The 27,685-nt window shown below is 28.1% G+C and overlaps 1 protein-coding gene across 1 annotated transcript in view; it reads left to right on the top strand.

Moving 5' to 3' along the window:
- kibra (WW and C2 domain containing protein kibra) overlaps nucleotides 1–27,685 on the top strand; it is a 78,436-nt gene that overhangs the window by 12,445 nt on the left and 38,306 nt on the right. The window contains exons 3-4 of the mRNA XM_011505250.1: nucleotides 20,093–20,202; nucleotides 20,902–20,996. Coding sequence (XP_011503552.1) covers nucleotides 20,093–20,202; nucleotides 20,902–20,996 — 205 coding nt within the window. The remainder of the gene's footprint in view (nucleotides 1–20,092; nucleotides 20,203–20,901; nucleotides 20,997–27,685) is intronic.

The following is a 27,685-nucleotide window of genomic DNA, read 5'->3' on the forward strand; positions in this document are numbered from 1 at the left end:
TCGTGTTAGAAACATATATTCAAAATAAATTATTTACACTGTATATGTATCTTAACATTGTATAAAGTAATCGTATATATATATATATATATATATATATATATATATATTCTTACATACCTTATTTTTTATTTTCATTAATTGGAAATAAAGCACTCTACCATTTGAAAAAAAGTTTCAGTAAAACCTCAGTAAGAATAATTAATATATGAAGCTGAACGTTATCCAATAATAGCTGCCAGTGCCCTTCCTCAGATTGCGTTCGGCCACTTTTCAGGTCAGCGTTAAGAACGGAATGCGAGAGCTTCTGGAAGGTTATGAGCTCATAAGCAGGTGAAAGGCACATTCTAAACACCAGTTTCCATCAGGGTCCTTCTTTTCTTCCAACTCAGAATATTTTTCAGATGCAGTTTAAGATTTTTGTATTTTCCGTTTTACCTGACATTAACTTTAATTCTGTAACTGAAATTAAATATAATTTTATAAAGGAAAAGGTAAATATTGGCTTATCCTCTATGAAATATATTTGTATATTAATTAGAGCCAAATAAATATTTTACAACTATATTTCAACGATGAACTAATTTTTTCTGGATTTGTAAATTGTTAAATGATCTATATTTTTAATACTCATTTTTAAAAGCTTTTAATTTTTTTATATAATTTCAAACTTTTTCTTCAGACTCAAATTATTTTAATTACTTGATAGAAAAATGTGTAAGAAGTTAGTATGTAATATTAATTCTTTTTAAAATTATCAATAGAAATACTATTTTTGAAACAATACATTATAAGTATATTATTAAAATATAAAAATATGATATTAAGCCTAAAATACTACAAATGAGATAAATTATTAATTAATCAGTTATACATAATAAAAAATAATTTATTTTCGAAATAATTTTTATGTACTTTAAATCAATTTTTAAATTTTATAAAAAAATAGATTCATTTATATTATAACTTTATGATTATGTTATTATAGTTTAAAAATTTTTATAATATATTTGTGTCAAAAAATAAAATGTAATGCAATAATTTTCACGGGAAAAATATTTAAAACAGTATTGGAAGGTAATTCCGGATTCACATCTTTATTTAAATTTTGGAGAAATAAAACAAGTGTACATAAACAGAAATCGCATAATAAAAAGAAATTTGGATAAAGTTAAAAAGCAAAACTGCAGAACGAAATGTGCCAAATTGTCATAGTTTTTAATATCTGCTCACTATATACTCACTATCTGGACTCAGTTGACTTATATATTAGAACTTTGAAATAGCTTCGAGTCAAATTTTTAAAATTAATCCTGTCAAAATTTGTTTGAATTATAAAGTTTTTGGTATAATTATTGAACAATATCAACAATGTCAAAAAAAAAAATGATAGCTGCTTCATTTTTCCATATCAATGGAATTTAAAAAACAATTTTTTTATTATATACTAAAATATTATGATATAAATATATTATATAATTTATAATATCTTATTTAAAATTAATTTTATTAATTATTAATTATTAAATAATCTTATTAAAATAAAAATTATTCGATCAAATTTTCTAAAAATTTATTTGATTATATCAAAGTTCTGATATGATTTCTGAAATTAGTCGAAAGTTGTTTATTTGTAGGAAGATCAAATAATTTATTCAATAAAATTATACATACTTAGAAACTTTTAGAATGTACACATAGATCATTCGCTCAAAAATCATCAAAAATACATGCTGTATTATGCTGAAGTTTTCATGTAGTATTTAGTTAACATTTAATTGATTTTATATGATTATTTAAAGTTACAAATACGTTGATTTAAAATAAAACACGAAAACTTGAAAATTCTTATGATATTCGCAAAACATATTTCTTGAAATCTATCATATGCATTCAATAATTTTATATAAAGAAGTATAAAATCAGAATCAATTCAGATTCCATATTTTTTATTGCAAATTCATATAAAACCATACATAAAAAAAAAAAAAAAAAATTTTGTTTACAAATATTTTACTTTGTAGATAAATGAAAGAAATTGAATACTCAAAAATAAATAGAAATATAGTACGTCGAAAAATCACTCGGCAAATCACTTGAACGATTCTAGTGTTTACTTCTAAAATATTTTTTAGCTTTACAAAATACGAACACTTTGAAATTTTCATCTATGATTAGAAAAGAAATTTTATTTTAAATGAAGTGTGGACAAAGTTTTTAAACCATGACATAAATTAAAAATCACAGTACAAATATCGAAATTCCATACATTATATGCTAATCTATGAATGAGACAGTCGGTACAGACAGTATAATCGATGCCAGTGTGTTTAAGATTTAAGGCAATTGTGTTTCTTTGATAGTATTTTTTTTGTCGGAATCACTGATGGTCTTATACAAAATATGCACATATTGTAAAACTGAACCTTTATTCTGTAACGTTATTATTTCTATTTTGTTTTTTTTTTAATTTTTCATGTTTTTCATGATTTAAAAAAATTTGAAAATGTTAATTAATTTGTATAAACTATTAAAAATTTGATATATTAATTGTAGAAAAAGTTAAGAAAATTTCATTTAAACTTTGTCAATTAAAAATTAATACGAGGTATATAAAGAGTTTGATTTTAAAAAATTTCTGTCATCTAGCTTTATTCGTCTTTTTTTCAATTTGCATTTAATACTTTCATATAAATTTTGTTAATTCATTTCAAATAAAGCGAAATGAGAACACTGTGCATTTCGTATTATATTTTTAAAATGATTTTAATAAATTATTAAATTATTTTATTAGAATATTTTGCTTATTTTTAACATATTTTTTATTCTATTTATTTATAATTCTATACTCTTATACTATTCAAATGTATACAAAATGTTTCTTTATTTTTTCTTATTTCATCACTGATAAAATGGAAAAAAATTTATATAACTTAATTATATAACTTATTTAAAAATATAACATTATTACTTTTCACAAGTACTTTATGTAATTAAAATTTTAATGCGAGAAATTATATTAACATAAAATAGCAATTTTTATTACTTTGATTTTAAATAATGTAAAAGCATGCATTTTACAATTAAATATTATAAAATCATCATAAGAACTGTAAAATTCAACGTAAAACGTATAAATGAGCATCATTAATAACTGTATATACTTTTTCTAATTTCATAGTATTGCAAATCTTCAATACTTCAAAACAAACTTCATTGGTCTAGTTACTTTACATTTTTGCACATTCAAAGTGTATAAAAACATGTTTTTATTAAACAATATATTTTTAATTATATACAATACGACGTAATTTATGGAAAGTATATTAAGACAAATTTTATTTGTAGTAGAATAAAGTAAAGGCAATTACAAACAAATAAAGGCATAAAATTTTTTATTTTCAATAATAATGAACATATAATTTTATGTTTCTTAAAAATATGTATAGATATTTTTTAATCTTTTATTCATTCCTGATTTATTTTATTAATTATGCTTCATATTTAAAAGAGCTACTATTAAAGTAAATTTTAATAAACAATTATCGTTTCTTATGTTTATAATCGTAACTAAAAAGCAACTTATGCTTACGTAAGCTTGCATTCGTCGAATAATTCTAAAAAAAATTGTAGTACATAGTGGCAGATGTAGATATAGTAATCAAATTATTGTTATCGATTGGTTCGAAAACACTCACATTCCGGTACTCACTTTACTCACATTCAGTAAAGTCCATACTCATCATGGGTTAAGCAAAAATATAAATTTAATTAAATTTTTTAATATTATCTCTCTTTCTATCTTTTCTTTCTTTGTCTCTTTCTAACTAAATATATATTTACTTTATAGAAATTTAATTATTGAAACTGTAATAAAAAGTTTTGATACTTTGGCATCATTGAAAAAAAAACTTTTTAAGTAGAGTATACGTATATTATATAGTATGATTATATTATATTATAGTGTGTAGTATATAACTTTTCATTATTAAATTTATTAAAAACAAACTTTCGTCAACCAATTTGTTTATATACATATTTATATTTCTTTTTTTTCTAAAATTATATTGCATATATTTAGATCCATTTCAAAGTGATGTCAACGAAAAAGTAATATTCGTAAATTAAATAGTACTTGAAAAATTTAAGAAAAATTTTAACAATGGTGTTATTAGAAATTTTCATAAAATTTTTCATATTTTTAAAAAATTACATAATATTCAATTCATATAGTTTTTTATTTTTACTTATTTTGTCAATACAATTCAATACAATACATTTACACATGTTCATACAATACAATACAATTTGATAAAAAGGCAATAATAGCAAAACAGTAGCTAAACAGAGCACAAACAACATATTTTCTTAATAAAGTAAATCAGCAATTAACAACAATAAAAATTCGATTAAAAACACAGTCTGCACTATAAATTTTACACAATATTTTTAAATATGATTATCCTTTTGAAGGAACCAATTAATTTAATTATTATAATTCTTAAGATTCTAGATTAAAAAAAAATCAAGCTTTCTTGCATTATATATTAATGTGCATATTTTTATTTTCATAAATTATTAAAATAAACATTTTATAATATCCATAAACATTAAAATTTCATAAAAACCATATTGTTTAATATTAAATAATTTTTTTTATTGCCGCTTCATGAATAAAACTATATAAATAAATAAGTTTAACTTTATCATTTTAATATTTATTATATCCTTGCTCATTTATAATATATAAATTACAAATTTAAAAATAAATTTCTGAAATGTGTACCATAAAGTAATATTTTATGCTTGCAATATTTGTATTTTTTAATACATTCTTACAATAATGCATATTTGAAGTATACTATAATATTTAATAAAACAAACTATTAACATGTTAAAAGTTTAAAAGCTTATGTAAATAAAAATGCACAATTAGAATACATATCGTAAATTGTGTTCCAATTGTAAAATATTTAAACGATAATTGATGATTTTTATGTTTACATATTTAAAGAATAATTTGTTTATTTCATTATTCTTTCAAATGTTTATGTTCAAATGTATATGTCTGAATATTATTATTATGCATAATAAAGAAATATTAGATAGTGCCAGTAAACGTAATAAATACAATTTTAAACTTATAAACTTATTAAGAAAAAAGAAAAATATTAAGATATAGGAACTTGGAATTGGTTTTAAAATAAATAATATAAGAAACGGTATCATCGTGAATAATGAATAAAAATTAATCCTACATAAATCACTAGGAAAAAATTATAGTAAATGCAGCCTTATTGTTTATAATATAATCCTATAATGTACATATATTGCAATAATCATATTCATTTAAATATAATAATTTCTTAAGTTTATATAATAAACAAAACCATTTAAATCCTGGCTATTTTGAAGCATTCGCCATTTTACGTTTGGGAAAACTATTTCACGCATTGGTATTTAAAAAAAAATTATGGATAAAACATTATTTCAAGATTAACGAGGTGAAAAATTTGTCAAATGTAAACATATGAGCATAGCCAAAGAACAACGTGGAGTGACATGCGTCATACCTGCTGAATGCGGGGTTATGCACACGAGGACGTGCGTACCTGTGTCTGTCTACCTTAGGGAGCGTGCACTGGTCGCTCATTTCGTGGCCTCGGTACATACCTACTCGTCCTTGCTACGAGAGGATCGACGTAGAGATGGAAACGAATCATGCAATATTTAGAGCGATATGTAAAAAGATTCAGGTTTTTACGATTATATACAATGAGCGCCTTAAACCTTGAAATATTTTACGAGATTCTGCTGTATTTGATAAATTTATAAAAATTAAGTTTGAAATGGTGGTTTTGGATTTGTTTTAAATTAATGAATTGCTCTCAATAATGAATAGATTTACACTTTGGCAAAGGACAATCAACTAATTGCGTATATTAGATCCAATTTTTATCGATCGATTCATTTTCACGTATTGGCGTTAATATAAAAATAAAATTTTATTCTAAAATATTCTGAAATTAAATTGTTACGTATGGAAAACGTGTTATTTTTTTCTTACTTTAAATCTTCATTTTAGTTTTTTCAAAAAATAAAAGTGATAAGAAATAAATATTAATACTATAATTTATTTTTAAAAATTTTAATATTATTATGGCTTAAAATTTATTATATATGGCATTTTTATTAGAATTTAAAAAGAAATTTTCCCAACATAAAAAAGTTTATGAATTAGAAACTCTAATATATAAAATTATCTAGAATAAATTCCATAAAAATATTTTTTCTTTTTAAAAAATAAAACTTGGTCAAAAATAAAAATTGTGTATTATAATACACAATATATATACCATAATATTTATTTCATTTTTTAATAAGACTAAATTTATAAATATATAGAATTGCTATAAATAAGATAAAATTCCAGATATAAAAAAAATCTAGTATATATATACATCATTTTAATAATTTATTAACTTCTACTAGTACTGTATACTTTATTCTAGACTTTGACTAAATTTGTGGAAAATGCATTTCTTATAAGCTATTATTGAAAATTACTCTAGAACCAGTAAATAAATAAACAGCTCGGGCATAAGATTGTAGCTTCAACAATTTCAACATTTTGAATTGTAACATATCATTATAAAATTTTGAGTCTTATTTCATTAATAAATTGATTCTAAAATGCTTTATAATTTAAGTATTATTATATAACGTGCGTGCAAATTTATATAAAATTTTGAATGCTTATAAGAATAGAATTTTGCATTATAACATTATTCACAAAACAAATGATAATTTCAAAACAAACAGGTTTACCAACAAATATAGTACATATAACCGTATCTTAAGCATAAATAATGCAGTTATTTACATGGATTGAATCAAATTTGAAAATTTGTAAAACTTTATTGTGAAATATGATTAAACTTGATGTAGTTGATAGTTTTATTCAATTTAAGTGTTTTATATATTGTACACTTTTCATCGTGCTATATTGTAGATTAAACTTGGTACATTACGTAGAACTTAAACGACAGTTCTAATTGCATCAATAGCGTCCTTTGGGCTGACGTGTTGTTAAAATTCCAAATTATTGGCAATAAAAAGTAACAAACAGCATTCAAGAAGCCGAACAATTAAATTATTTTGTTTTTAAATGATATTTAGAAAAGGATTTAAATGATGACACGTGCATCATATTACGTATTCCTACGTGGCTGCTTCGTTTTTCACATTACTTGTGCATCTCCTTCTGACGTAATTTTCTTTGTCCATGAAATATGCTTTGCGTAATTATTATGAGTATCTATTTATTCCAGCATTGGACAAGCGTTCATTTATTTATTTATTTGATTTATTTTTAAATCTCAAATTTTTCAAAACTGATATCTTATTAATGCGCCTTTGTGAAATATCTCAATTAGTCTCATTAAGAAATATTAGTTATTTATTACAATTGAATATTATTTACTGTTCATTAAAAAATAATAAGTTAATTATAGCCTGGTTTGAGAACTTAATTTTTTATTATTGTACATTAATAAGAAATATTACTTGGTTCAATAAATCGTTTTCATACTAATCAAATGTGATTTAGGAGTGTATTATACTATTTCTTGCATTAAGACTTATTAAAATAACTTTTTTTTAAAATTTATAATTTTTAAAGTAATTTACAATGTATGTCTTATACAGATAAGGTTAATTCATCAAAAAATAAGAAACACTTCGATTCAGTTTGGGCATAAGATATTTTCTTTTTCTTTTAAGATGTTTATTTTAACAATATTTTAAATATTTAGATTTTTATCATATGACAAATATTTCAGAATGTAAATCATATATATTATAGCTTTGACAAAAGGAGAGAAAATCGTACTTTAGAAATATTATCAATTCTCAATCTCTTATCATAGATAATTATAGCACTGGCCTTATTTATCAAAATACTTAATAATCTATTATTTAAAATTATTAGTGTATTATAATTTATAAAATATTTTTTCTATAGATTTACAATTGATCTCTCGTGCAAAAAATACAAGATGATAAAAGATGCATTATTATGACTTCAAAGCGTGAGAGAACACTTTCGTATATATCATTAATAATTTAATTTTAAATAATTAAAATGCACTTTGATTTGCAAGCACCAATTTTTTCTGTTGATTTATCAAAGAAATAATTATTTGTAGCTCTAAAATTATTAAATTTTATATATTAAATATCAAAGCTGTAAATCATTAGTGGAACAATATTTTATAATTTTGATCAAACTATCATATAAATATTGTAAATAATTATAGAAATAATAAAAACGTTTTAATAATTTTCTTAATTTAATTTAAAAAATTCTAATTATCGGCTGCTATGTTCTAGAATGCAAATATTAATAAAATATATATTAAAATTGTATATATTTGTTCGGAATTGGAGCATTTTTCAAGACCTTTGGCTCCCGAAAATTTATAATCATTCTAGTTCGCGTATTTGTAAACATTATGTTTCTCGAAATTCTCCAACCTTTAGAGATTTACTTTCCGGAATTCTCGAAACTTCCTAAGCTTTATGACGAATGTCCTGCAATGGCACAAGAGCTGCCCCATTCTTAGCAGTCAGAACGCTGCTGCAATTGGTAGAAGACGAGAGAGAAACATACCCTCTGGCCGTGACACCCATCTCTCATGGCAGATATGTCGATGACAGTTGGAAGTGCGGACATGCCGCAACAGCTGAAACTGAAACCGTATTCCAATTGCAAAACCTCTGCATGGTGGGTGGTTTCCCATTGACAAAATAGCACTCTACTCGACGAGAGGTCCTCACCGCTATTAACGCAGTCAAGAAATAGGAGTTATCAATTACATTTGACGAATGCACAACCAAAATACTCGGAGTACAATGGACTCCTCATGAGGATCTTTTCACATTCTCAATAACAGTTTCAGTTGAAATTGACTGCTTCACTAAACGCACTATAGTTTTCAGAAATAGCTAAAATCTTTGACCTATTAGGTTTTCTTTCATTAGTAGTGAACAAAGCAAGAATGATCTTACGGGAACTGTTGCTACATAAACTCAAATGGGATGATCCACTATCATGTCAGATTGCTGCTCAGTGACGCACCATCATAAATGATCCTCGATGGTTTAACACAGAGAGCACATAAACGGTGTAATTACATGGTTTTTCTAATGCCTCTCAATTGGCAATGGCTGCAGTCATATACCTTATCGTCGACAACTCAAATAATACTACAGTTGCCTTCGTGTGCTCCAAGACTAAGGTAGTACCCCTCAAACGGCTCACCATCCCGAGGTTGGAGCTGGCAACAACTCTGCTGCTGTCAAAACTTATGCTGTACTTCAGGACCACACTTACCGTAAGGGTAAAGGCAATATACTTGTGGACGGATTCTCGGGTAACACTCACATGAATCAAGTCTCACGAATCGCGCTGAAAAGACTTTGTGAGAAACAAGGGACTCAAATTCAGGAGATTACTTCAGACTAGTTAGCTACAAAATCATCTACTATGGTGGACTGGACCACCATGGATGCACTCACCAGACTCGTAGCCAACTCAGCCGACGCAGAGCGACGAGCAAGGCGATGAAGAAGTTTGTCTTGGCATTTCATTAGTTGCAGCTTACCAGCCGATTAATACTGGGGCATTATTTATAAGTACTCAACTCTCAATAAGTTATTGGGGATAACTACTCTATGCATCAGATTTCTTGCACGTTTGAGGAGAAATCACGAATCATCTCCAATCAAGCAAATATCCCAAAGGGACTTCGAAAATTCAACGATTTTTTGGATAAAGGCAACTTAAGCTGCGTACTTTCCTCACGAACTCAAGATCCTTTAGTCTCAGGCAAGCTTGCCGACTGCTCATGCATTTCACTGCCTAACCGCGTACGTCGACACCCAAGTAAATATCAAAGTTGGAGGAAGACTAATGAGAGTGTTATTAACACAAAAAAAACAAGTACCCTGCTATTTTGCTACAACATTCGCAATTTGAAATCTCATCATTGCTCATACCCATCTCCAAACTTTCTACGGAGGTACCCAACTTACACTGGCATACACAAGTCAACAGTATTGGATTCTTGGTGAAAAGTCTAGTGAAATCTCACACCTTCCGATGTGTTATGTGCCCGGCAAAGGGGAATTTTGACGTACTACTCAAATGATGGGCCAGCTAACTCTTTCTCGAGTCACGCTATCACGACCTACAGGTTTACTCCTACAGGTGTTGATTATGCCGGCCCCTTAACCATAAAAACCTAGAAGGGGCGAAACGCAAAAACGCACAAGGCATGGTGTTGCATTTTCATGTCTTTCTACGTCTGCTGTACATCTCGAGGTAGTTAACGACTATGCAACAGAAGGATTTATTGCGGCATATCGAAGGTTCTCGGCTCGCAGAGGCGTTCCGCATACATTGTACACTGATTGTGGTACAAACTTCGTCGGAACGGACAAATTATTGAAAAAATTATTCTCACGAAGCTCAGAGGAACATAATCGAATTGCAACAATACTCTCGCATGATAACGCTTCAACCCAACTCTTCTTCTCAACCCACTTGGTACGCCTCACATGGGTGGAAAATGGGAAGCGGCGCTGAAGTCCACAAAATTTCATCTGAGACATAAAATCGAAGAAATCACTACTCTACTTGCTCAGATCGAGGCAGTCCTCAACTCCTTTAGAGCCAATGATTTACGACCCCGAAAATATTTCAGCACTCACTCAGGACATTTCCTTATAGGGAGCTCATTTACAACTATTCCAGATCCATCTCTCAAGGAACTGTCAATTTCAGGATTGTCTCGCTGGCACTTTTTACAACATTTACAATAATTCTGGTCATAATGGTCACCTCACTATTTCACACAACAATCGATATCTAAGTGGCATCACTCACAGGATGATATCAAGGTTGGTTCGTTGTTACTTATCACAGATGAGCGGTTTTCACCTTGCAAGTAGCCCCTCGCTCGAGTAATCAACATACATTCTGGGAAGGATAGGCTCATTAATAAAATTGCTGATGGGCGGAATCGGAGTATTTTCCAAAGCTTTTGGCTCTCGGAAATTTATAATGTTTCTATTTCTCGTATTTGTAAATATTATATTTCTTGGAATTCTCCAACCTCTAGAGCTTTACTTTCCGGAATTCTCAAAACTACTAAAGCTTTATCACGAATATCGTGCAATATTTATCCAGTCTCCGGATAGCACCACCTATACATTGTGGCTATGTTAACTAAGCTGTCGCGTGGATATGTAAAGCAAGCACGCGTCGAGACTCGCTCTCTCTGAGAACGGCCGCCACGAAAGAAACACGCCTTCAGTTCGTGTGCATATTCAACAAGATAACCAGCAAGGGAATGGTGTTGGAAGTATAAACCATCGGCGTATTAATAATGTATAATTAATTTCGAAAAATATTCGAGTGAAATAGTATCAACTTTCATAAGCAGACTGACTAGCCTTCGCGCATAGTGCCCGAGCGCACTTAGTGGTTGCAGGTAAAGATCAGCATTTCTCAACTAAGGGCTGACTCTGACCCCCACACATAGTGCCTAAACGCACGACATGCTAGTAGGGAGAGATCAACAAGTGTTCATTTCCACGAGTCGGTGTAATCAAACACTACTTAACGCCACACTAAAGTATCGAGTCATTTCTTCACACTTACACTTCACATGACATCATGGAAGAGACCAAAAATCAGGTTACCACCGCGTGGTACTGCACTAAGAGGTCCAGAGATTTACGACCTCCCACTTCTCAGTGTAGTAATCCACCACCAAGCGCATGGCGTCAAGAGGATCCGGAGATTTACAACCTCCTACCTCTACATGTAGTGCATGCTAACACCACGTGGCAGCTACCACGGAACGGCAAAGATCTAAACGATTCTCATAATCAACGTAGAATCATTACGGTGTAGTTGTAAAAGAAATGCAATAAACAAGCATAAAAAGCAGATGTGTTGAATACTGAATTGAAGCGCTACACCCTCCACTTATCTACACTTTTTTCCCACCAGTAAACTGGTGTCCATAGTCTAATTTTAAACATTTTAATCATTCGAGCCGGATAAGTGGAAGTTAATGCATTCCTAAAGTATTCACACGACCAATTGACATGCCACTACACTCTCTGACCATATACCATCGCAACACTGCAGTTTCATAAGGACACACGGTAACTGTGGCACAATGCACTGTAAGTATTCCATTGTTGTTCTTCTCTTATACTACATTACTAAGAAAATGACAAACCGCGAGAAGAAGAAAAGAGAGGAAACTACAAATCTTGAAGTGCCTATTACACTAAAAAGAGAAGAACGCATAACCCGCAGTGTCGCTACAGAGCGATTACTCGCTGAGCTTTTGAAAGCTCAAAGTCAATGCAATTACAACAATAATGATAGAAGCTTCCTTTCTAATGTATATAATTTCTAATATAATAATATTACATAGATAAATCAGTCTAGAAAAATAAAGTAATTTATTAAAAAATTATTAATTTAATAATTTATTTAAGAATTTATCACATTCTACAGTTTTTAAAATTTATTTGAATTTACTAATTTATATAATTAATAGTTGAAATCAAAAGATGAAGTTTGAATAACTTAAAAATTAAAATGTGTATAAATTTTTTTAATGCAAACATAAAGTTGTCCTTCACAAATGTGTAAGAAAAAAGTAGAAATATTAATAATAAGAGTAGAAAAATTTATCATATTCTACAGTTTTTAAAATTTATTTGAATTTACTAATTTATATAATTAATAGTTGAAATCAAAAGATGAAGTTTGAATAACTTAAAAATTAAATTGTGTATAAATTTTTTTAATGCAAACATAAAGTAGTCCTTCAAAAATGTGTAAGAAAAAAGTAGAAATTATATAAAAGATGATATAGCAATATGATAATATATTACGGAATTATTACAATTTCATCGTTCAAATATAAATATTATACATGATTTCAAGTTTTTAAATTGCTCCTAAAGTTTTCATAACGTTACATTATTATTCTTGGATTTTATGAATATGATTCATAGACCTTAAGATATTTAAAATACTTTCAAGCGTACATCATTTCTAATGTGGATCATGGTTTCAATACTCGGCATGCAATGCAACGTAATTATAGTGTCGACAGGCGAAATTCTGGACCATGAATTAAAGACAAATGACTTCAAGCAATAATTGAAGTATACTTTTTGTAATTTACAGAGAATATGAGCAACCACCGAGAACGTTTGTGGATAATTAGTCTACGCCCTGCGTCCCATTGTTGCTTTTCTATATACTATAGCGACATTTCCATAATAGAATATCTGGAAAGCATAAAAATTATATTTATTAAGGAAAAATATACATATTACGTGTTGCTTACATGCATGCAGATTAAAAATTGTAATTCTAAGCTTAGAATAAAAAATTATTTGAAATTTTATAATAGGTAATAATTTTGCTTGTTTTGGAAATTTGCTGTACCAGACTTTCAACTGGTTCTTTATTCTGATTTCGTGTTGAAATTCTTGTCAAAATTCATTTTATTATTATTTCCCTCGCGTTTAAATATAAAATATAATAATACCTCCACGTTGTTCGAGAGTGAAAAGAAAATCTCTTGAATTATATTTACTAGAAAAACCTTCAACAACTAATAAAAAGGGAATTATCGAACGGATACGAAAAAATAAGTAAGTCTCGTCAAGGCTGCATGAGACTCGAAAAGGTTTGTAGATCTGTGAACTAGTAAACAGCCATTTATTGCCTTTCGTATTAAAGACGTAGTAAGTGTTTTGAATGCAATGAAGACCCTTGCGACTTACCATCAAAACCCGGCTAGCTTGTTTACAAGAGTATATTTTGAGGATTAAAATATTTCAAAACAGTTGAATGAAAACATTTCTTAAAATCCGTTGCAACCCGAATCTCGGCACGCGCGACTCTCGACATTTGCGTCGCACGTGTGCCTTCAATGTCACAAGGGCATACGCATGCATTGTTGTCAAGTACGACAAAAGTTGCTGCTTGCATAGGCCAAGCGAAGACGCTTGACCAAAAATCATCCCCACCACGATGAGTCCCGGAGAGGGGCAAATCTTCCATTTCACGCATTGCTGCCAGAGATACTCCTTCGATATTCTCTTTGTCTAAGCCTAATTTCTTATGAAATGGGAAAAGGGTGTGCACATTCATCATGCCGCCGAAAAGCGGCGCGCCCTGATTCCAAAACTAAGACCAGAAGCTCTTTGAGTGGGGACTCATGGCGAGAGATCTTAAAGATGGTAACAAGACAGCAAAAAGTCGCTGTTCGCGGGGGATTATTGGAATACGCAGTCCACGTGGGCAGCCAAAGGGCTGTCCGCGGAGGACACTAGGAACACGCACTCCGCGTGGGCAGCAAAGGGCCTTTCTTCCAAAAAAGACAAATCACACAGAGTTAGAGTGAGAAGTCTAGGGAAAGGTCAAGTAATAGAAATTAATTGTCCAAGGAAACCAAGCCTAAAAATTCACTCAACGCAGAAATAAGTTCTAGTAATTCAAAGCCAGAATAGTGCATGCTGGTGAGTAAAGGAATCACGCGGCACATGATTCGTATCCCTCTCACCGCAAAGGCAGATCAAGAATGGTGCATGCTGGTGAGTAAAGGAGTCACGCCGAACATGATTCGTGTCCCTCTCACCGCTGAATCAGAGATTAAATTACGACATCGCTGTAAGTACGTTGATACATATTATCTCTTCAATTATTGTCAGCCGGCGGCAGAACCGGCATAAGACAACATCAAGATTATCTCACACTCTCCAACCAGAAGTGTGCAGTAATTATTTACCTGTGTAATTTTCAACAATTCAACGATTTCAAGGCATCTTGTGTAGTGACACCTCCTATATAAGAAGTCGATCAAGAAATCGTATCTTCATATAAGATTCAAGAAGATTCTACAACATCCATTTGTAAATTGTGTAATAAATTGTATAATAAATATAATTAACCAACTCCCACGACTCTTGTATAGCCCCTACATCTCACTCCTTCCCGAGCGTCTGCTAGGGCGGGCGGCAAACTAAGCTATTGAAGCATTGGCAGTTCGAGCCAAGAATTACATCACTACAACTTTCGAACATTTGGTCCTTCGAGCCGGATATTTCGGAGAGCCGGATCATTGGATTGTTGATCCTTCGACTCGGATATCCGCAAAGCCGCAGCGTCGGATAGCAGATTTAACGGGAAGAGCCGGTCAGCCAAATCACGGAAAATTCATCCTCGATTGCCCGGATATAGTGAAAATTAGTATATCTCAACAGTGCTGTGCAACCGTGAGAGTTTAATATTATATTTTACAAGTTCATCACTATAATTGTCACAAGAGAAATCATCATACTAATAAACAGCGAGAGCTTTGTATTCTCACATTTCTGCGTGTAACAACTTATTGTCAAGAGTACAGGAAAAAGAAGCAACAGGAGATTCGAGAACTCCCATCTCTGTGCAGAACAATACAATACATATGATAGTAAAGGTAAAAAATGTTGAACAAAGAAGGTACAATAAAACCACAAAGGGCATTAAGAAAGCAACATCAGGAGTGCTTTCCTCGCACGCTTACTCTGGGAGTTAGAAAGGCATCCATACAATGGACTCGCATTATACTCTGAAGATAGTACTGGTAATAACCCTCAAGTCAACATGTCAAGGACACAAGCCAAATGACCTGAGGAAGCAATCGTCAAGACACTGGTTCATTCCACAATAGCCATGGCTGAAATACGGTCAGAAACCATCAGTAAATAATCTTTCTTTCTTATTGATTTAGGTGCTGAATTTTTCTTCGTCACCGAGAAGTCTGTCAGACAACTCATGGCTCCTAAAACATTCTATTGTCGTAATTGATGAAATTGGAAGAGCTAAGTCAACAACGCAAGGATTAGTAACACTTACTCTCTTTTCAACTCATTCGAACTCCAGTGTCACCATTCAGTTACATCCTCAACAAACTGACGCTAATTACTCCTTTATTCAAAATAACTTCACCAAATTGGCCTAATTTGAAGGGATTAATACTGGCCGATCCGCAGTATTTTACACTATGCTCAGTAGACATCATTCTTGGAGTAGACACATACGGACAGGTTATGAAACCCCATGTAATCATCCCTTCGCCATCAATGCCAATGGAATAATTATCAGTTTTTGGATAGCTAGTGCTAAGACCCGTAAATCCCATGGAGATTGTGGATTCGACAGCCTACCAAGCAAGGGCACAGGATGATAAACCACAGCAGTATATGAATTATTGTTAAAATTTTGGAAATAGGAAGAACCTCAACCAAGCGAAGAAAATCAATACACACCAGACGAAGAACAGGGTGAGACTGAGTACAAGAATGCTTATTCCTGTGACACTTCCAGGATATGCACAGTGTGAATTCTGTGTAGCAAATCTGCCAATCGCCTTGGTAATTCGTTCAAAACAACAACAACGTCTACAGGCATGCTAAAGAAATTTCCAAAAAATCAGGAGTATCGAGATTTATATTAACAGTTTAGAATGGAATATGAGGATCTTCATCAGGTGACAAGAACTCCTCGAATATAGAATCAACAGGTCCGATATTATCTGTCGCATCACAGTGTGCTTTAAATCAACCAAGAAGTAAGACTGGGACCTACAGATGATTCTAAATAGAGACGAGAAAGGAGCAGCAGTGCCATACCATTTCCCAACATTCATCCATGGAATAAAGCTGCCCCAATCCTGGCAGTCAGTACATTTCTCCAATTGGTGAAAGACGAAGGAAGCAATTACCCTCAAGCCGTGCCATCCACTATACATGGAAGCTATGTTGTCGACATTGTTGGAAATACAAATACTCCAGAACAACAACTAATGAAGTGGTACTCTAATAACAAAACTTCTATATGGCGGGCGCTTTCCTGTTAGTAAAATGGCATGTAACACACCAAGATGTAATCTTCGCAATCAATGCTAATTGGAATGATAACTCAATATAATCGATGATTACCACACAAATGCTTGGCTTAACATGGTCTCATCAGAAGATAGTTCATTCACGATGGGAAAGGCTCCGGCTCCAGTGGACAACACGACCAATCGCCTCATGTCATCAGAAGTGGCTTGGATATTTGATCCATTGGGCTTTACGGCATCCATTGTGATAAAGACTAATATAATCAAGCAGGAGCCTTGCTTGAACAAGCTACAGTGAGACGAGAGACCACCATCGCAGCTTTCCTCATAATGGTTAACGTTCAGAAAAGATCTCTTCGACCTGATAGAATTATTAATACCACTTCACACAACATAAAGATGACCTGTTCCATAGAGCGACATGGTTTTTTCAGATGCATCACTATAGCCATTTCGACAATCATGCACATATTCGTCGATGGCTCGGACAGCACCATGACTGTGCTGACATACTCAAAAAATAAGGTGCGCCACTTTCACTGATGACCATAACACGATAGGAGTTTACTGCTGCACTGATTCTATCGAAACTAATGCACTACATCCAAGCCAAACTGAAAATGGATGTAAGGGTGATACACATGTGGACTGACTCGAGAGTAACCCTCGCCTTGATAAAAACCCATCCAGCTGGATGGAAGGAGTTTGTGAGAAACAGAGTTTCCAGCATTGAAGACCTCACCTCAGGTACACACTGTAGATATGTTCCAGGTCTCACAAAATTATTGCTAAGGACAGTACTCTGTCAAATTTTCATCGCACGATTAAAAAAAGGTCAAGAGACGACCATGGATACTACAGCATTGGAGAAGGCAAGAATTTTCTGGATAAAGGCTACTCAATCCGCATATTTCCCTCAGGAACTGAAAGGTCTCTGTTCCAAGACTAAACAGATAGAGAATCACGCATTCAGTCAGCTGTCAGCATACGTCGACCAGCAAAGGGGTAATCAGAGTAGGAGGAAGTCTCGAAGAAGTAGCACTCACACTGGATAACAAGCATCCAGCTATTCTTTCTCGCCAATCGCGACTCACAGATCTCGTCATTGAACAGGCACATTTACGCACACTCCATGGAGGTACTCAACTCATGCTAGCATACATACGACAAAGATGCTGGATTCTTGGTGGAGGATTAGCTGTAAAAAAACACAATGCGTTATATGTAAGCGACAGAGGGGAATCCGCGCCAAACAGCTGATGGGACAACTTCCAATAACAAGAGTGACACCATCTAGACCTTTCACACATACAGGAGTTGAATATGCCGGCCCTATAACCATAAAGGCTTGGAAGGGCCGAGGCGCAAAATCACATAAAGCATGGATTTGTATTTTTGTGTGCTTCGCGACATCTGCGGTGCACATCGAGGTAGTCAGCGACTACACAGCCGATGGCTTCATATCAGCATACAGAAGATTTACAGCCCGTCGAGGAATTGCCAACACATTACATTCAGACTGTGATACAATATTCATAGGAGCTGATGCAGAACTTAAAAAATTATTTGCCAAAGGCAATGCCGAACATCAACTGTTAGAGAAGATGCTCTCGCAAGACAATACTCAATGGGAATTTAGCCCACCCGCGGCGCCTCATATGGGAGGCAAGTGGGAAGCTATCATAAAATCTTTAAAATACCATTTGAGAAGAACCATGCGAGACTCCATGCTGACATTTGAAGAACTCAACACCCTGCTTACACAAATTGAAGCAATCGTCATCTCGAGACCATTGGAACCAATGAGCAAAGACCCGGAGAATTTTTATTACTGACACCTGGACATTCTCACATTGGAAGCTCACTAACAACCATTCCCGAGCCATCGCTGAAGGGATTATCCATATCAGGTTTGTCTCGTTGGAAATTTTTACAGCAGCGTGTACAGCATTTTTGGTCACAATGGTCAGTTCATTACCTGCAACGACAGCAATCAATCTCTAAATGGCATCATCTCAAGAACGATATTGTAATAGGTTCATTAGTACTAATTTTTAAAAATTTTTCTATTTTCTAAATATAAGATTAGAAAAATAGTTCACAAAAATATTTGCGGATTTATAGTTTTTGAAATTAATGTATTTATTATATTTATATGCCTTTTAAGAAACATTTTATGTTATATACGATGTTTAAAAAGGCTTATATATAACTTTAGTTTAGCATTTAGTGATATTTGTTTATATTACTAGACAACCGAAGATAATTACCCTTTCGATAATATTTAGACATATTCTATCGTAATTTTAACATAATTTTAATTTAGCAAAATCTAGTATATTACATCTAGTATATTACTTTATTGTATCATTTAGATTGTGTTAAACACAAGTCATTTAGCAATTGTGATTAATAACATATACAAAGTACATTATGATAGAATAAAGCTTTTTAATATTATTACTCAGTAAACTAGATTTTCTAATCTCTAATATACTATAAATTTTATGTCACGAATTATTGAAAGAACATTTTGAATGAATTGATTTATTGTATTTAACAACAAAATGAAATCATTCAAATAGCAAATGGAAGGCGCGAACTATAAAGGATTTTGTTTAAACATTTGTAAATATTTAGTTTATTATTTAATTCACATTTTTAAATCAGTAATAAATAACACAATTTTAATAATTAAAATAAAGAGCAGTGGAAAATTATACTCAAAATTCTATCTTACCTTATATTATTTTCTATTACATATGCCATTAAATACAAACATAAAAGATGTGCTTTAATTAATACAATATTTACATTTATTTATGTTAATTAGATAATTAGATAATTATTATGTTTAAAGCTTGTTAATATTAATGTGAATATTTTGGACACATATACATAAAATATAGCATAAAAAAATTGTAAAAATTGTAGCAAATTAAAGTGTTTGTGAAATCAATCACAATACCTTCTGAAGTAAGTTACTGGTAATATAACTTCATAAATGAACGTGAAACATTGATTTATTGAGGATTGGTTGACTTTGATTGATAAACAAATATAGTATCAAAGAGAATATGAACATTTGGATCTAATTACAGATTTACCAAACCGCAGACTTTTGCAGACTGCATCGGTAATGAGCTTCCACTCGGATGGGAGGAAGCCTACGACAAGCACGTGGGTGTTTACTATATCAATCATGTTAACCGTAAGTAGACACAAACGGTGTTAATACCCTCTTTTCCTACATTCGGGCATACACCAATTTAAACAATTGGTCTTAAGCTTTAGAAAAGAAATTCACTACTACCGTCTAAAAATATTAAAAGAAATCTTATTGATAAATTTTTCATAGATACATGGTGAAAATCAAACATCTATATATTTAGGTGAATATTAATATTTTATTATTGAGTTAAACTTGTCAATTTTACTAAATTCCATGAATTAACTATTTTACTATATAAATATATTTTTTTGACTTTCCATTTCACTTTTATACGATATTATTATAACAATATATGTAATGTAAAGTATCATATCTATATTAATCAGCTTAATATTAAAGATATATAAAAGAATAAAAAAAGAATAAAAAATCAAATTTTAAGATATGTATTATTAGAAATCGAAATATTTATAAGAAAAGGATATTTAAATAAATTTAATAATAATTTTTATTAAAAAAACGTTATTAAGTATATAAATTAAAACTTTATAATGAAACAGTATGAATATTTATATTCAATTAATCTTGAGAAAATTATTCACACTGTCATAATTAGAAGAATTGTCATAAATTATTCGGGGCACCTATAATTTTTGTACTTTTCAATAAGTAAGTTAAATAAATAATAAACATTTAAACATTCATTGCTCCTTATCAGGTTAACGGTATTTTTTATAGAAACAACACAGCTCGAAGATCCTAGACAGGAATGGCGTGCTATTCAGGAAGCCATGCTTCGCGAATATTTACAAACCGCACAGGACGCACTTGAGGTAAGCTTTTCATCACTTTATTTAGCTAATTTAATTATTATATAATACATATAATTATAAGACATTTTATAAAGAAAACCAAAATAATTTTTAAATATAATATTATCTTGTATACATATTAAATTTTTATTTTAATGATTATAGAGCTTAGACGCTCTATATGTCGCTTATATTATTTAAACAAATAAAAATTTTCAGTGAAGATTTCAAATATTTGTATTAAACAATTTAGGATAAATTATGATTAAATTATCATTCCAATTTATTACCGATTTTCATAAGAAATCGCTTAATGTATTTAAAAGGCAAATGAATTTGTTAATATATAAGTTTAAATCCTGGAAAAAGCATTATAAAAATATCGGACTTCAAGAATGCATTTATAAAAAGTCAACAGATGTATAGATGCAATGCATGAAAAAATAAAAAAATATAAAAAATACAACAGAAGATAAAGGGTGCAAAGCAAAAAATACGTTTAACATATACATCGATGCGTTATTTTTTCTTCTGTTGATATTATTTTCAATTTAAGTATCATGTTAATTGAATTAGTATTAATGAACACCATTCCTGAAGAATAGAAAAATAATTTAAATTAATGCTTATTATAGAATGAAATATCTTTAAAAACTTTTTCTTCCTTTTTTTAATTTTAAGAATTTAAAATGATAATCGATAATTATTTTATAATGAATTGATAAGATACTGCAGAAATATAAATAAATGTAAAGGAATTCCAAACATATACCTACCATCTTCAATTTAAAAAATATTTGCATATAATTCATAATTAATTCATTAAAAACTATACTATAATTAATCAAAAAATTCTAAAGATTTACGAAAGAATATATTACGAATATATTTAAGAATATATACAATCATAAAGTATTTAATACAAATACACGTAACAATAAAATTAAAATGAATTTAATGGGATCGTGAAATGAATTATTTGTCAATTCCTGTGAAACAGCGATGATTTTTAAAAAAATCTGCAGTAAACAATTTGCAACAATAATATTCAGACAGTAAATACCTGTAATTAAAATTTAAACTTTTTATGAAATTTTTTATGATACTAATTTTGATACTTATTTATACTTATTTAATGATACTTATTTTTTATAATACTTAATTCCTAATTTATTTGAATCTTGAAATGATATAAAAACAATTTAATTTATGTCCCATTTTTTATTTGATAGGTGAAAATTATTTAATTATTTATTTTATTATCCTTATTTTCTGTTTTCTATTTTCTTAATAATTTCTACATGTGAATTTTTTTAATTTGTGTATTTATAGCTTTCTAAAACAGTACGAATCTAGCCAACTCCGGGAACAAAAATTTTACAAAATCTAACGTTTGAATTTTATCATAAATTATATATCATGAATTATATAATTCATTTTAGTAACGTTGAATTTATAATTAAAAATATTAATCGAAATTATATTTTATTGTTTACTATTTTACTTAATCATACTATTTTTTAACACATTATGCTATTAAATTTATATACTTACTTAATATACTATACAAAAATGTAAATTATTGTTATAATTATATTTTATATTTTATATTATATATAAGAATTTTGTAATATAAATTATAATATACAGTTTATTATATATTATATATTATTAAAACTATTTTCATTTCATACTAATAACAAGAATCATACATTTGATGTGACGGTACATATAGAGTATTTTTACTACAATTATGCTTAAAAATATATTGCCATTAGATTCTTTGAATATTTAAATTAGTTTTATACTTTGAAAAATTTAAATTAAATTGAAACTGTTTTTAAAGCTTAAAAACAATTATTTCATAAGTCCTTCTATTTTTCAGTAAAAACATTTAACTATAAACATTGAAAATGTTAACAGTCTTATCCAGATATGATTAACTTTCACTTTTTAATATCAAAATTAGTTATTTAAGTTTTCTAATAAATGCTGTAAATAAATTGATGTATTTTTTAGATTTTCTAAAATTTATATAAAATTTATCAGTTTGTTAATATATTATTGGTTAAAACGTTTGTATGAGTTTAAAAAATTCTATTAAATTTATTATAGTCATATTTAATTCCTGTATAAATATTTATATAAACATTACTCGATATATACAAATTAATTGAATTATAATGAATAAAAAATATAGATACATAGATTTTTCTTATAAACTTAAAAGTTAATTAATAAATAATATCTTTTTATTACAAAAACTTAATTTTACATTCATTAATAAATCAGAATAACTACTGAACACCATATAATAGATATAATATTAAACAATGTATATGATATCGTAATTGGAAAAGTATAAGTCGTAGATTATATAATAAGCTAACATATTTAATAAGTACAACAAAATTTATTATATGAACAAATATTTTTGCAATATTTATTGTTTTATAAAATCATAGACTAAATAGATTTCATGTAATAGTAAAGTAATTTGAACAAAAAAATTTTGTAAAGGTATGCGTATAATTATGTAATATAATTTAATTTTTTATATCCAACATCAATTTTGAATAGAAAATATGAAATGTGGTACTTTCAATTAAAATATTATAAATAATTGTATTATAAATATTATAAATATAAAATTTACCAAAAGTATTTAAATATCTATAATTTTAATAAAACTAGTATTAGTATAAAGAATTATAAAAATAGTAATTTTGTAACTAATATTTTATTGGAATATGTCAAGAACATGTATATCTGTAAAATAATTATTAAATATTCTTAGAATAATAGTTTTTTTCTGTTACTTCATATGTGAAAATTTAACAATAATAATTCTTCCAACAAACAGTCATTTATGATTTTTCTTTCTAGCGCACAGTTAGTATAATTTATTTTTTCAAACTTTTTCTTTACGCATTTATACACTAAAGTCTGTGAATCCTGATGTTTCTCTTCTAATAATTATGAACTCATTCCAGTCTATTCGCACGTCATATTCATATCCACTTTTCTAATATTAAAATTCCTCATCAGTAAGTGTCACGCTAGAATTTCACTTTCTTTGTTTAAGATTCTATATAAGATAAGTACTTTGACATAAGTTTTTTTACTGGGCGACATTCTAAAATATTGAACTAATCTGGTTATTATAACATATATATAATTGGTTATTATACATATATGTGTATGTATACAATATTTAAACTGTTTTTTAACCATGCCTTTCTAGAAAGTCATTTCGTTGCAAGGGTTTCTTAATTGAAAAATTATTTTATCAAAGTTCCTTATTAAAAAATTCTGTAAATCTAGCACTTAGAATATATTAATGTATTTTCAAAATAAAGTGTGACGTATTTTCGATCTTTGAATGAAAAATCGTAATAAATTTTACGTAATGAGATACTGCTATGAAAATTATGTAAGATTTTTTTCAACATTTTTTACTTTGAATACAATTTCTAAAAAGAACATTGTAAATTAATCGGTCTAAAATTTTTGAAAATTTCCTTATAAAATAATTTCTGACGTTTAACTATTTCAGACTATTAGAAAAACATTAATATTACGTATTCATCACGTGCAGAAAATAATTTTTTAAGGGATTTTGTTAATTCTTTATATTTTACTGAATTTATTTTTTTTAAATATAAATATATATTGTAGCTCTTAAATAATATATAATTATTCATAACAACATTAATTTTATTAAAAATATTATTTTATTTTTAAAACTATTCTTCAAATCCCTTAATATTTAATACTATAGTGAATGTCACTTAAAATAATATCTCGATACGCTTGAAATAAATAATTTAAAATAATAGAAGTAATCAAACACAATTGCAAATTATTCTTAAAATATTCGGATAACAAATATATTTATTTATTATATTATAATATAATAAATAATTTGACTTTATATTTTTTATTTAATATTAAATATTTGTTACTTATGCCGTTATTGCCATTTATACCACGATGATATCGTTATATAGATATAAAATGTAATGTATTCAAAAGTAGTTTTTAATTTATTATATTTAGGTTTAATAAAAGCTTAGTTAATTTTTTAACAAAATATTTATTTATTTATGTCTAGCATCTTATTCAATGATATCGCACGTTACGCATGCGCGTGTGTATTATTTAAAATGTAATTATATTTAAATAGTATTAATGTTGAATAAGTAAATAGATAAATAAATTCATATTATAGATCTTATTCATATCTGTAAGTATAAAAAACAAGCCTTTGATTATTTTTATTCGTATACCTAACACTTTTTTAAACTATTTAACTGCATATTAAGAAATAAACTGTTATGATAAATAGAAAATAATTTTATATGAAAATAATTTTTATTATCCAGTTTATTACATATTTTAATTATAAATACGTATTTAATATTTATAGAAATTTTGGTATTCATTAAAACTTTTAATATATTTCATAGACTACAGTACTTTAATATTTTATTACATAATAAAAATTTAAAGAATAAGAAAATATTTAGAATTAATATTAACATTAAAACTATAAAAAGATATTTTTCGATAAAACAGTAATTTTTTTAATTCGATTTTCTTTTAATTTCAAGCAAAAAATTAAAAAAATTCGAAATGATAATTTTTATTGTTTTAAAGTAGAACAATATATTTCTGCAAATCAATATGATTACAAATATTATCGCTCTGGATCGCTATTAAATATTTAAAAAAATTAAATAAAATATTTATTTGATTAAAAATTATACGAAGCTAATAAAACATAATGATAGTATACTATTGAAATTTTTATTAAAAGTATTAAATAATACAGTATTATTACTCTTTTTATTCTCATTGTACTTATTTTAACAATGTTATTCAATAAATTATGTTTTATTTGTATTGGCTTTTATAATTTTGAAGTAAATGTTATTTATAAAAGAAGCAGATTTTCATATTACATACAAATAATTTTTCTTATAAATAAAATTTTTTATTATTTTAATTACTTCCAAAGAATAAATTTTGACTCGCTTTTGTACCCACATAATAATGCTTATCGTACTTTAATAATATGATCTGTGATTCTAAATTTACGCTTAACTTCAATTTTCCTCATGAGCTGACGATTGTAAAGGCAATCGATGTAAAAATGACAAGGATTATAAATTTAAATCTGATTTTATAGAAAATTCGTAATTGGACAAACTATCTTTCAAATTTGGTAGAATATAAACCATATCGTTTTATTGGCATTGAAAGCAAAATACTAGTAGAAACATTCGTTTTTATGTGAATACAAATACGTAAATTTAAGAAAATCGAAATATCAAAACATCATTTTAAAAACTATAAAATTTAATAAAAAAATTTATTTTTCGCATTTATTTTTACTTTATTTTTTCCCTTCTAGATTTGCAATATAAAAGTCAGATTATATTTAAATATGAATTTATGGAAACACTAAAATAAAGAAATTTATAATTAAATCAATTAATCAATCTTAAAAACAAATTGTCTTCTAGATATATAATATTAAGTTATCAATTTACTATGAAATGTACAAACATCTATAAATTAAAAATTTCAACTATTCCATACATACATGCACATTTCGAATGCATTCAATGATTATAAGACAAAAACTATTTAAATTTTGATATATGCTTAGCTAAGATCAAGGAATAAAGTTGTAAATAATCCACATAAATATTATTTATTAAGAATTTTAAATAATACAATTCTATAATTTACAAGTGAAAAATATAATTTATTATTTATTGCATAAGTATAATTAAAAAGAAAATGCTTGAAAACCAAGTGATAATTAAATCAGTAAATCAAAATTTATCGTATCGATACTATAGCATCGGAAATTCTATTTATTATTTTTTGTTTCATTTTTATAGTTCAAAAATATAAAATGTAAATACTAATTAAGTTTTTAGATTTTTAAATGTATTTTAGACTATTTTTATATTCAATCTACTTTCAATAATTTAATTTAAATATCTAATTTAAAAGAAACGAACTTAATTATTAGGATTACATAGTCTTCGCCAAATTACATTTAAAATTTGAATTAATTTTAAATAAATTTTTAATGATTAACTTAAGATTTATTAAATATAAGTAATGGAAGCTAGCACCATCATTATTTGATTATCATTTATAATAATGTTGATAATTTGTAGATAAACAGGTTTTGTAAAAAAATTGCTGTTGTAAATGCTTAACAGTATGTACGATTATATAAGTAAAATATATAAATATAGTAACAATCAGCTTTGTTTTTTGATATACTATTAATTCTTTATAATTAAACTGATCAGTTATATTTATTAAATTTCTGATTGTAGGCTTCGAATTCGTGAGTTCCTGAATATTCAATATTGGTTTTTATATTTTATTAAATTACTATTTTTTACATTAATTTATTTATTCTGTTAATTTGATGGTATGGAAAATAACCTAGATTACTAATACATATCATTTTTTTATGCCAAAATAAGTGTTTAATAAATGTCTTATGAATACACCGTATATTATACTGCTATCTTTAAACTAATTTTAATATCATAGACAAATTAATAAAAAATCAAATAAATGAATATTAAATATATTAATGTTTATTGAATAACTAAAATTTAAATAATCATATATGTGTGTTTAGTATATGCATGCTATCTAATTATATAAAAAAGTAG

Source organism: Ceratosolen solmsi, unplaced genomic scaffold, assembly GCF_000503995.2.
Source record: "Ceratosolen solmsi marchali unplaced genomic scaffold, CerSol_1.0 scaffold5, whole genome shotgun sequence".
NCBI classification, from domain to species: domain Eukaryota; kingdom Metazoa; phylum Arthropoda; class Insecta; order Hymenoptera; family Agaonidae; genus Ceratosolen; species Ceratosolen solmsi.